At 48.7% G+C, this 12,701-nt stretch overlaps 1 protein-coding gene and 1 long non-coding RNA gene across 2 annotated transcripts; one reads left to right on the forward strand and one right to left on the reverse strand.

Moving 5' to 3' along the window:
- The first annotated feature begins 456 nt into the window (after positions 1-456).
- Positions 457-10,999, forward strand: Gal3st3 (galactose-3-O-sulfotransferase 3). Its single transcript, XM_034493650.2, has 3 exons — positions 457-662; positions 5,167-5,403; positions 9,020-10,999. The coding sequence occupies exons 2-3, from the start codon at positions 5,279-5,281 to the stop codon at positions 10,188-10,190; spliced, it is 1,296 nt and encodes a 431-aa protein (XP_034349541.1). The 5' UTR covers positions 457-662; positions 5,167-5,278; the 3' UTR covers positions 10,191-10,999.
- On the reverse strand, positions 8,137-9,329 carry LOC143434926 (uncharacterized). Its single transcript, XR_013104792.1, has 2 exons — positions 9,189-9,329; positions 8,137-8,385 (listed from the first exon to the last, which is right to left on the reverse strand). It is a non-coding gene; the product is annotated as an uncharacterized LOC143434926 (long non-coding RNA).
- Positions 11,000-12,701: the final 1,702 nt, after the last annotated feature.

The raw sequence follows: 12,701 nt of genomic DNA on the forward strand, positions 1-12,701 counted from the left end.
GGTCAGAAGTGAGAACTCTGGAGCCCTGGCCAGGCATGGGTCAACTACTAGGTGCTGCCTCAGGAGAGCTGAGGACAAACTAGAAGGGAAGGGGGCCATGCAGAGCTAGTAGAAGTGGGAAGTAGAGGGGAAGAGAGAGGGAATATAGGAGACTACAAATGTACCTGAACTTCTAACCCAACCTCAAGAAGCTCCAGTGAGCAACAGGATCCAGTCATTCGTTCGTTTTCGCTTCTGATGGACAGAAGTGTGCTGAGCACAGTGGTGTTGAGCTCAAATTTCTACAAGATTGCAAGGGAAAGATGCCTGTATCTAAAGATGCCAATACCACAGGAGAACGCTCACCAGCAGCAGGCATGCTACGCAGTCCCCCTCCTCTTGCTGCTTTTCCTTTCCCCCCCTCCTCTCAGCCACCAGGCCCCCGCCCCCGCCCCGCCCCCGGTGTGAGATGGGGGACGGGCGGCGGGTAGAGCTGAGCTGAGCTGAGCAGAGCGGACAGACTCAGACGCTGCCACCTGATCCCATCCAGGCGCAGCAAGGCAAGCTACCGGCATTCTCTGTTCAGAGCCCCCGTTACCCTCAGACCCAGCAGATTTCAGGACAAGGGGACCAGGGAGAGCGGAGGGTAGCCCTGACCCAAGTCGGAGACAGAGACTGCCTGCGTGAGTACTGCAGTAGCCAGCCAGGGGCTGAAGGGAACAAGGGTGCACTGCAAAGAGGATGGGGGCCTGGGCAGTTGCAGAAGAATATCTTTTGGGGGCCCTGTGCCAAGAGAGCTTGAAGGGGTGGCTCCGTACCCACAGGAAACTGGGAAGGGGTTGAATCTGGCCTATTCCCTATAGTGACCAGATCTCTGAAAGAGATCGGGATGAAATTGAGGGAATGTGGGGCGCGGTGGGGGTAGGGTAGTGATGGATAAAGGAGAATGAAGAGAATTTAGAGGCAGGGATGAAAGCTTGTAGGGGGCGGGATGACGAGAGAGGAGACTCGGGAAACCAGAGGCAGAGGGGAGAAGGGATGGAAAGATATTCGATCTCCTAGGCTTTATTGTGCTACCTACCCTCTCTGCCCTTTTCTGTTTGGGGACCTGCGTGACCTCAGATATGCCATGCCCCAAGACAGCTTAAGTCTCCACATCTCTGAGAGGAGTGGTCAGGCCTGGGATCCACTACTCCAAGGGCATCAGTATCAGCCCTGTGGCTCTGAGGGGAGAGAGGAAGAGATCTTTTGGGAGTAGGGTGGACATCTGGGTTAGTTTTCAAATCTCTGGCTGGCAATACCATTTCTTCTTTAGTTCCCTGGAGAAAAGAAAGCAATTTACAAAACTGGGCAGCAGCCTGAGGTAGATTATTCTGACTAAAATTAGCACTGCTATTCTGACAAGGCTGGCGCCCTGACCTGGGTATGGTGAGGAGACCTCTTTCTCTCCAAAGCAAAGACGCTGGAGATGGAGGGATGTGTGAAGCCTCTGTGGGCAGCATGCCCACCCGCAGCATGACCACCAATTTGCTTCAGCTTCAAGACCAGAAGGAAACCCAGCCCAGGGAACTCCCCCAGGCCCTTACTTCTAAGCCCTTCCCTACAACAGGCATGGCCTGACCCAGGGAATGCAGGCCTGCCTACTCTAGTAGCCAAGCGCTACTCTCTATCTGGATCTGGGATGGTTTCTCTGGCTGAATGCCCACGTACAGGATACAGAGGTCTTGCTTTCAAATACCTGAATCTCTGTCATGAAGAAAAAAATCTGCCCTGTGCTCTGAAGAGTGACATAGCTACAGCACAGAATAAGAAACAAGGGTAAGGGAAGCCCAGGAATGTGCCACGAGGTAGAGAGACTAGTTCTCACAGTCCCAGAACAGTCCCTGGAACTGTAGGCAAGAATGAACTAGGTTATATCTAGAAGACATAAGCAGTCTATCATTGCCAGAAGCCCAAATCCCTGGTGTTCCCAGCCTGGAGACTGGTGCCTAGGGAATTCCTGTACTGATCAAGGCCTGTTCCCCTTGCAGACCTTAGCAATTGTGCTGGCTCCCCAGATCCAAGCCTTGGAGGCAATGGATAAAGCTGTTAGTAGAATAGATGGGGTACCAAGACAGCAACCCCATTCTCTGAGGCCAGGAAAAGATCCATTGTAGCTACCCTTACACTTGGCCTCTGTGCCTGGGTCGGATTTCTCTGAGAAACAAGGTGGTTTCAACAAGTTTAAGAGGTAGAAATAGTCCCAGCACTTGTGAGGCAGAGGCAGGCGGATTTCTGAGTTTGAGGCCAGCCTGGTCTACAGAGTGAGTTCCAGGACAGCCAGGGCTACACAGAGAAACCCTGTCTGGGGGAAAAAAAAAAAAAAAAAAAAAAAAAAAAAAAAAAAAAAAAAAAAAAAAAAAGGTAGAAATAGACTTGTCCTCTAATTTTCTCTTGGGAACCATCTGGTCACCAAGTTCTCCAAGTAGGACTTGTGATAGAAACTTTGTGTCCTAAAAGGGCCAAGACCTTGACTTTCTCCTGCTGGAGACCAATGTTCTGCCTCAGAAATCACCCAAATTGGGGAGGATATAGGCTGCCTCTGCTATGCCCTTGGTTGCCCTCTAAGGCCAGACCCTTTGCTCTCTGGGCTCCAAAATGATTATGTCTCACTGGCTGGTGGACGAAACCACGTGTGATCTGGAGATAAGGGGAGTTATAAACAAGACACCTTTCCACCTAAACAGGTTTAGATGTAATCTGGCAGTAACAGGGGAAGGGGCAAAAAAAGAAGGAAGGAAGGAAGGAAGGAAGGAAGGAAGGAAGGAAAGAAGGAAGGAGAGAGAGAGAGAGAGAGAGAGAGAGAGAGAGAGAGAGAGAGAGAGAGGAAGCCAAGCCCAGAGCCACAGAGTTACCTCATCCCTCCTGGGACCAGGTGTCCTAGTTCCATACCTGTGCATATTCTCCTAAGGTTGCAAACCCTCTTCCCTTCAGAGGCTAATGCTGAATCCAAACCTTCACATACACCATAGGAATAAGACAGACCCGCCCTAGCCTGAGAGCAGGCAGGGCAGCTAAAGCTAACTTTCCACCTGAACGACCAACCCATTCTTGCAAGGAAAGCCTGGCCGGAAATCAAGGCCTTCTCTTGCCTTCCTCCTCTTACCTAGAAGGCTCATCTTCTGCTGAGATGAATTCTCAGCAGAGCAAATTGGAACCACCCTGCCCATCCCTCCTAAGCTGTCGTCCCATTGCCTTGGCCAAGCACCTGCACAGTCAGCTGATGAAGCTAGCTGCTTTTTAGGTATCTGAGGATGGGATCCAGATAAGGATCCAGGGTTTCAAATACTTCTTTCCTGGGTAGATTTAGTCCCAGGACAGCTTGCGTCACTGCCTTAAGGGCCCAATGCTCAGAAGTATGCAAAATTACCAGATCAGGCAGGGATGGAAAGATAAAGTTTTCTGAAATTATTTTACACCTGTGAGTGTTTATCTGTGTATATCTGTATATATACATGTATATCTGTGCATTGTGTGCCTACCGTGTACCTGCAGAGGCCAGAGGAGGGTATCAGGTCCTCTGCAACTGGAGTTCCAGAAGGTTTCGAGCCATCATGTGGGTGGGTGTTAAGAAGCAAACCTGGATTCTCTAAAAGAACAACCAGTGGCTTTAGAATGAATGTCAGCTGAAAACCATCCACTCAAATCTTTTCTCTCAAAGTAAATAGCCAGGATTGGCTATGAGACTATAAGTTTTCAACCCTGTCAGAAATCCAGAGTGACTGAGTTAACTAAAATTATGAGAAGCACAAAGCATAGCTTCTAAAACTTAGCCAATTTATAGAGACTGCTGAACACCTGGACAGTCCCTATTCTACAGAACGTTGGAGCATCTGATCTTCAGCCTTCTGGCCCAGGATCATCTGACAGACCTAGTGATGCAGAATTATTCTGATTGAGTATTACCAAACTTATAAAGCCTTTGATTAACATTTTTTAAAAGTGTAGAAAAGCAAAAAGAAAAAGAAGGCATGGGATAGGGGTTTTCTGGGGCGGGGGGGAATGGGGAAAGGGGATAGCATCTTTTTTTTTTTTTTTTTTTTTTTTTTTTGGTTTTTCGAGACAGGGTTTCTCTGTGTAGCCCTGGCTGTCCTGGCACTCACTCTGTAGACCAGGCTGGCCTCGAACTCAGAAATCCGCCTGCCTCTGCCTCCCAAGTGCTGGGATTAAAGGCGTGCGCCACCACCGCCCGGCAAGATGGCATCTTTAATGTAAATAAAATATCCAATAAAAAATAATAATAAAGGTTAAAAAAAAAAAAAAAGAACGACCAGTGCTCTTAAGTACTGAGCCATCTCTCTAGCTTGAGGGAGCAGCTCACATAAAGTCTAAGAACAAGGACTTTGAAAAAGTCAAAGAAAAGCAGATCTGGCCAGATGTGGGGGGCACACACCTTTAATCACAGCATGTAGGAGGCAGAAGCAGGTGGATCTCTGAGTTTGAGGTCAACCTGGACTATGTAGCAAGTTTCAGGCCAGTCAGGCCTATTATAGTGAGACTAAATTTTTTTAAGTAAATAGATCTGAGTCACCAGTCTGCTCTAACTGGCTGTGTGACTATGAATAAGTGACCATCACCACCCAGCACCTCATTGTCACCATCGCTTAGTGGGAAATGCCTGTGGTGTCCAGAGTTAGTAATAATATACATTAGGCCTGTAGCAGTAGCTGGAGGCTGAAGGAGGTGAGGGCTTGGCTGTTTCTGAGGAGTTTGTTCTCAGAGGACTCAGGGCCACCCCTTGGCTCAAAGAGTCAGATAACAAGTCCTGGAAGAGAGAAACTCTTGGACTGGGACTTCTGTGTCCTGAGCCACATGCCTGTGCTGAGGGAAGACTACTGCAGAGCTAGATTCAAATGGCTATGAGACAAAGACAAGTTAGATACAGTCAGAGAGGTAAACATACAGGGCTCAAGAAACAGAATGGCTATAGTCTGAGTGCTGGACACATCCCAGACCTGTAATTCCACCCAAGACTAGGTTATCTGGACAGTGAGGAGATAGGGTCTTGGAGGTAGGAGGTGGAATTCGATCTGCTCTGGCATCTCTGCTCACCCCACTCATTTAATCTTTCTTTTGCAGCAGTTCGGTTAAGCCTGGAGTCTTTCTCTTCTGGCCACTGCAAACCTGTCTGTTTCCTTGTTCTGCCAGGCTTTTCGGGAACACTGGCCCTGATACCAGAGCCCCAGGACCCCCCATGAGTGTTGGTGAAGGAAGCCCGGGATAGTGAGGCCCTGGCCGGTCCAGGAATGAGCCCTCCACCATGCCACCTACCCTCCAGCGGCTGCAGCAATCCACCAAGATGATGAGCCGCAGGAAAATTCTGCTATTGGTGCTAGGGTGCAGCACCGTAAGTCTCCTCATCCACCAGGGGGCGCAGCTCAGTTGGTAAGTGGTGGACCTTAGTGAATGAAGGGGTAATGGCCCCACAGGAGGTACTGTAGTCCAAAGCAACCAAAAGGCTTGTTTGGGCTTCCCTCCGTTCCTGTAATCCACAAGTACTTTTCATCCTCTAGAGCAGTGGTTCTCAGCCTTCCTAATGCTGAGACCTTTTAATACAGTTCCCCAACCATAAAAGTTTCACTGCTACTTTATAACTATTTTGCTACTGTTGTAAATCATAATGTAAATGTGTTTCCCAAAGGGTTGTAACCCACTGGCTGAGAACCGCTGCTCTAGAGCCAACAAGCAAGGACAGGACGGGCAAGACTGAGTACATTGCTCAGTCACAGAATAAGTCAGTTCGCCAAGATCTGCATCTAGCCAGAGTCTTTGCTACAGCATCACAGCTGAATGCTTCCTCAATGAGTTGCAATCATCATCTTGGGTTGTTTTTGTTCTTTGAAGACAGAGTCTCATTTTGTAGCCCATACTCCATCCACTTTTTTTCTTTTCATGGTTTTTCTGTATATCCCTCTGGCTGTCCTGGAACTCACTCTGTAGACCAGACTGGCCATAAATTCAGAGATCACCACGCAGTGGTGGTGCACGCCTTTAATCCCAGCACTTGGGAGGCAGAGGCAGGCGGATTTCTGAGTTTGAAGCCAGCCTGGTCTACAAAGTGAGTTCCAGGACAGCCAGGGCTACACAGAGAAACCCTGTCTTGAAAAACAAAACAAAACAAAACAAAACAAAAACTCAGAGATCTGCCTGCCTCTGCTTCCTGAGTGCTGGGATCAAAGGCCTACACCATTTACATTCTGCCTCGACCAACTTTGTAGCCTCCTTTTAAAGCTCTCTTTTGCAACCAGAAATCATTTAGACAGCAATTCAAACAGCAATTGCCTCTGCTTCTCTAAAGTTGAGTTTAAAGGCCTGCACTACTATACCTGCCTGTCCTTGAGCTCCTGATCCTCCCTTTGCCTCCTGAGTGCTGGGATCACAGGTGTGCAACACCACACCCAAACACCAGTTTTTGAAATGCTAGAAAGCAAACCTATTGCCTCAAGAATGCTAGGCAAGCATTTTACCAACTGAGCTAAATCCTAAGCCCTGCAAACAACTTACTAGTCCACTACTTGGGACACAGTCCTTCATTTCTGAGCTCATGCCCTCATCTATAAAATGTGTAGCCCTCTGGCCAAACTGATACAGGACACCATAGGATGAGAATTAGCCTCTGTTCCTGATTCCCTGTGTGAATCCACCAAATCCCTGCACCTTTTGAGGTGTCAATTTCCCCAATATTTCAAATACTCTTCAGAGTGATCTGCTAGTTTTATAAATGATGCCTGTATAGACATTATCCTGAGCCCAAACCAGCTACACACAGGAAACTCCTGTGGGGTTCTCAAGCTGCTCTTATCACTTAGCGCTTAGGACAGAAGAATCAAGTGTGATTCAAAGACTGTCCAGATCTGATAGCTAACCCGTAAGCCCATACTTCCTTGTTTCAGGATCTAGGGCAGAAGTGAACTGCCATATGGGCTACACTTATTTAGAACAATACCTAGCACAAAGCAAAAGCTCCAGAAATGATACATACATAAATGAGTGGATCTCCAAAGGCCTTAATAGAAACATAACAAACACAATAAATGTGTTGGTGCAAAGTCTGTTACCCCACCTCCCTCCAAAAAGAGTGATGAACTAGTTAAAGAGCAGAAATGAGAAAAAAGAGTCAAGATTTGGTGACTGAGTTGGCTCCAGATTCTTCTCAGGTCCTCAGTTTCTAAGCATTTAAAGTAAGTTCCCTCAAGGATCCTGAAGGGCCATGGTCCTTTACACTAATTCTGCATTTAAAAGTAACCTTAGGACAGGCAGTGGTAATGCACACCTCTAATCCTAACATTTGGAAGACAGAAACAGGCAGATCTCCATGCGTTCTAGACCAGAAACACTGTCTTTTTTTGTTTTGTTTTTTGAGACAGGGTTTCTCTGTGCAGTCCTGGCTGTCCTGGAACTCACTCTGTAGACCAGGCTGGTAACTCTGCTTTAAAAGAAAAAATTATTGGCAGCAGGTCATAGGACTTTTGAAGCCAGCCTGGACTGGAGCTCCAGCCAGAGCCCACGGAAGAGCCAGGTACAATGACTCACATTTTAACCCCAGAATTCCTTTTCTTTTGCTAAGACAAAGTATCTCTTATGTAGTCTTGACTGTCCTGGAACTCACTATGCATACCAAGATGGCCTTCAACTCAGAAATCCTCCTGCCTCTGTCTCTAGAATGCTGGGGTGAAAGCATGAGCCACCACCTCTTAGCTGATCCCAGAACTCTTTTTTTTAATCTATAATTTGTTTTTATTTTATGTTCAGTAGTGTTTTCCCTACATATATGTCTGTGTGAGGCTCTCAGAAGACCTGAACTGGACAGACAGGTGTGAGCCACCATGTGGATGCTGAATATTAAACCTGGATCCTTGGGAAGGGCAGTCAGTGCTGAGCTATCTCTCCAGCTCTCAATCCCAGAACACTTGAGGAGAAATGGAGGTGGAGACAGGAAAGTCAGCCAAGAGGGCGCAGTCCAACGGGGGCAGAAACAGGAGAGACTTGGGCTCAACACGGTGGAAAGAGCCAATTCTAACAAGGCAGCCTCTGATTGCCGCCTCTTGCCATGGCACATGGGCACCTGCACATACACACACTAAATAAATAAAAATTTGTAAACAAAGTCCTCAAAACTTAGCTGCTGAAAACAACATTTATTCTCTTTCCGAATGTCTGTGAATCACATGCAGCTGAGAGCTCCTGATTCCAGGTCTCTTGCAGGTTTTCAGTCAAGGTGTATGACAGATAGATAGACAGTCTTTTCTGAAGGACTACAAGGAATCTAGAAAGTTCAGGTAGTTCACACTCTTCAGTTCTTCAAGCAGGCTGATGGGACTTGGTTCTCAGTTTCTCTGGGACTGCCTCCTTCTAATATAAATTATCCTGAAGAGTGAGAGAAAAAACAGCAGCCTTTCCCCACTATAAAATCAGAGATGATACCTCATCACTTTTACCTTATTCTGTTGCATAGGGCACATCAGGAAATATAGTCCCACTCAATGGGAAGAGAATATATGAGGGTGTACCTACTACCAGGAAGGAGGTCAACATGGGTATCCCCATGCTCATCTCCCCACTCCCTCAACCCCTTTTAAACAGGGTTTCATTCTGGAAACCAGGCTGATCTCACCTTGATCCACCTAGCTCTGCCTCCCATGCCTCCCCCCAAACCTCCCAAAGCCCCTTATTTGTATGTGTATGGGTGGTATTGCATGCAGTGCCATCTGAGGCCAGAAGAGGGCACTGATTCTCTGCGATTGGTGTTAAGTACAATTGTGGCCATGTAGGGCCTGGGGAAATGAACCTGGGTCCTCACGAAGGGCAGCCAGTGTTTTTAACAATGAGCAGTCTTTCCTGCCTCTGCAGAACCCATCTTATAGGCTACCTAGCATCTGGTCTCTCCAATCATGAGAGTAAAGACCAGGCTGATACACTTTTGAACACTGACCACATTTGTCACCCAAACTCAAGCTGTGTCCTCGCATTTACTCTTCTCAACACACCCTGGGCTTTGCAGGTACCCCAAATTGTTCCCTCTGAGCTGCCCGCCTCTGCGAGAATCGCCACCCCGTGCCAAGCACATGGCTGTGGCCTTCCTGAAGACTCACAAGACAGCAGGTACTACGGTGCAGAACATCTTGTTCCGCTTCGCAGAACGGCACAACCTCACTGTGGCCCTGCCTCACCCTAGCTGCGAGCACCAGTTCTGCTACCCGCGAAACTTCTCCGCACACTTCGTGCACCCGGCCACGAGGCCCCCGCACATGCTGGCCAGCCATCTGCGCTTTGACCGTGCAGAACTCGAGCGCCTCATGCCTCCAGACACGATCTACGTCACCATCCTGCGCGAACCCGCCGCCATGTTCGAGTCCCTTTTCAGCTACTACAACCAGTATTGCCCGGCCTTCAGGCGCGTGCCCAATGCGTCGCTAGAGACTTTCCTGCGCGCTCCCGAGGCCTACTACCGTCCAGGCGAGCACTTTGCCATGTTTGCTCATAATACCCTGGCCTACGACCTGGGAGGCGACAATGAGCGCAGCCCTCGAGATGACGCAGCCTACTTGGCGGGCCTAATCCGCCAGGTGGAGGAGGTCTTCTCGCTTGTCATGATTGCAGAGTACTTCGACGAGTCACTCGTACTGCTGCGGCGTCTACTAGCCTGGGACCTGGATGACGTGCTCTACGCCAAGCTCAATGCGCGCGCCGCCACATCGCGCCTGGCCACCATCCCCGAGGCGCTGGCGCGGGCTGCGCGCACCTGGAACGCGCTCGATGCCGGCCTCTATGACCACTTCAACGCCACCTTCTGGCGCCGCGTGGCGCGTGCAGGTCGCGCATGCGTGGAGCGCGAAGCGCGCGAGCTGCGCGAGGCCCGCCAGCGTCTGCTGCGTCGTTGCTTTGGCAACGAGCCAGTGCTGCGACCTGCTGCCCAGATTCGCACGAAACAGCTACAGCCGTGGCAGCCTAGCCGCAAAGTGGACATCATGGGCTATGATCTGCCTAGCGGCGGCGCTGGCCCTACTACAGAGGCTTGCCTCAAGCTTGCTATGCCCGAGGTGCAGTACTCAAACTATCTGTTGAGGAAGCAAAAACGCCGCGGTGGTGTGCGGTCCAGACCAGAACCGGTCCTGGATAATCCTCCCCCTCGGCCCATCCGAGCACTGCCCCGTATCCCCCAGGGTACCTGAGTTCCACCTGCCTCCGGGAATTCAGATCTTGCTCCATTAGGGCCCTTTTATTCCCCACGGGCTTGAGCCCTATGTCCAAATGGAGGTGCATCTGCATCTGAGCCTGCCACCCTAGTGTCACCCGAACCCCACTTTCTGGGATGGCATTGATGGGCCACCCACTCCTTCCCAACTGGTAGGTGACGTTGACAAGAATCCAAGGGCATTCTAGTACTGCCCACCCTGCCTTTTTCTGGGGACTGAGCACCCCACCTGTCATTTGGGGGTGCTGACCCCCTACCTGTGTGAAGTGGATGACCACAAGCCCCAGAGAGGGACTAAGTCCTGGGAAAATGCTGTGCTTCTGGTCAGCACCTGGGCTTTTTTTCTTCCCAGGGCTGCCTAGGTCCCCTACTGTCTTCCAGGTTCTACTTTCCCTACACACCTAAGCTGCTCCCAGACACCCAGAACCAAGAATTCCTGGGTTGGGCTTTTTGTTGTTTGGCTCTTTTCTTCTTCTTCTTCTTCTTCTTCTTCTTCTTCTTCTTCTTCTTCTTCTTCTTCTTCTTCTTCTTCTTCTTCTTCTTCTTCTTCTTTCTTATCCTCCTCCTCCTCCTCCTCCTACTCCTCCTCCTCCTCCTCCTCCTCCTCCTCCTCCTCCTCCTTCTCCATCTTCTCCTCCTCCTTCTCCATCTTCTCCTCCTCCTCCTCCTCCTCCTCCTTTTCCTCTTCTTCCTCCTCCTTCTCCTCCTTCTCTTCCTCCTCCTTCTCCTCCTTCTCTTCTCTTCCTCTTCCTCCTCCTCCTTCTTTAATAAAATAACTCTAAATTATGCAGAGTGTGTGTCAGTTATTGAAAGCCAGAATCCCCAGATTTGAGGATGAGGCAAAATCTTAGGGAGATGTTGTGGCTGGACCCACTCAGACTTGATCAAGTTCTCTCCTGCCTCTTCCAAAGGCCCACACACCTTCCTTAATTCTTCCACCTGGCATACCCACACAAACAAACCATAGCCATCCAAGCTCCATTCATTTGTCAAAATGTGTCTTTTTATTCAGTTCAACCACATTTCCTTAGCATCTAGTTTGGGAATGTATATGAACAAGGGAAGCAAGTCTAGAAACCATGAACAACTACTATACGGCTTTGGCAGGCTGGGAACAGGGTCATTTTCAGGTAAAGGTGTTCATAACTCAGGTTTTACCCCCAACCCCTTGAGGCCTTGTCTTCACCACTGGACATTTTGTACTTGTTGTTTTCAACACAGGGTTTCTCTGTGTAGCTTCAGGTCTCCTGGAACTTACTCTGTAGACCTAGATGGCCTTGAACTCAGAGATCTGCCTGCCTCTGCCTCCTGTGTACTGGTATTAAAGGTGCACACCACCACTGTCCTGAGATACTCTTAACTTTTAAATAAAATCTCCCTTAAAAAATAGCAGAAGCTGGGCAGTGATGGCACATGCCTTTAATCCCAGCACTCGGGAAGAAGAGGCAGGTGGATCTCTTGAGTTTGAAGCCATCCTGGTCTACAGAGTGAGTTCCAGGATAGCCAGGGCTATATAACAGAGAAACCTTGTCTTGGAAAAAAAACTCAAAAGCATAGAATAGCAGAGACAGACAGGCATTGTAGTTCAAGTCCTAGCACTTAGGAGGCAGAGGCAGGTGGGTCTCTGTGAGATCAAAGCCAAACCTAGTCCACTGGATGAGTTCAAGGATAGTCAGGGCTACACAGAGGAACCTTGTCTCAAGAAACCAAGCCGGGCGGTGGTGGCGCACGCCTTTAATCCCAGCACTTGGGAGGCAGAGACAGGCGGATTTCTGAGTTCGAGGCCAGCCTGGTCTACAGAGTGAGTTCCAGGACAGCCAGGAAAAAAAAAAAAAAAAGAAAGAAAAAAAGAAAAAGAAACCAAAACAAGCAAACAAAAAATAGCAGAGAGGCAAGCCATGGTGGTGCAAGCCTTAATCCCAGCACTAGGAAGGCGGAGGTAGGTGGGTGGGGTTTTGTTTGTTTGTTTTGTTTTTTGTTTTTTGTTTTTTTTTTTCGAGACAGGGTTTCTCTGTATAGCCCAGGCTGTCCTGGAACTCACTCTGTAGACCAGGCTGGCCTCAAACTCAGAAATACACCTGCTTCTGCCTCCCAAGTGCTGAGATTAAAGGTGTGCACCACCAATGCCTGGTGTGGGTGTTTGAATTTGAAGCCAGCCTGGTCTACATAGTTCCAGGCTAGTCAGAGCTGTAAATTGAGACCCTGTCCCACAAAGCAAACAAGTATAATGAGAACTAGGGACTCTTATTTTTTTTTCTAGAGCTACCTTGACATATTTAGGCAAGTAATAAAACTATAGCTAACACAATCTGCTAGGTTCCAGCTACTATTGTAGAGCTTTGCATGAATCAGTTTTTTTTTTTTTAATTTATTTATTCTATGTATATGAGTACATTGTAGTTCTCTTCAGACACCAGAAGAGGGCACCAGATCTCACTACAGATGGTTGTGAGCAACCATGTGGTTGCTGGGAATTGAACTCAGGACC

This window comes from Arvicanthis niloticus, chromosome 1, assembly GCF_011762505.2.
Source record: "Arvicanthis niloticus isolate mArvNil1 chromosome 1, mArvNil1.pat.X, whole genome shotgun sequence".
Taxonomy (NCBI): Eukaryota; Metazoa; Chordata; class Mammalia; order Rodentia; family Muridae; genus Arvicanthis; species Arvicanthis niloticus.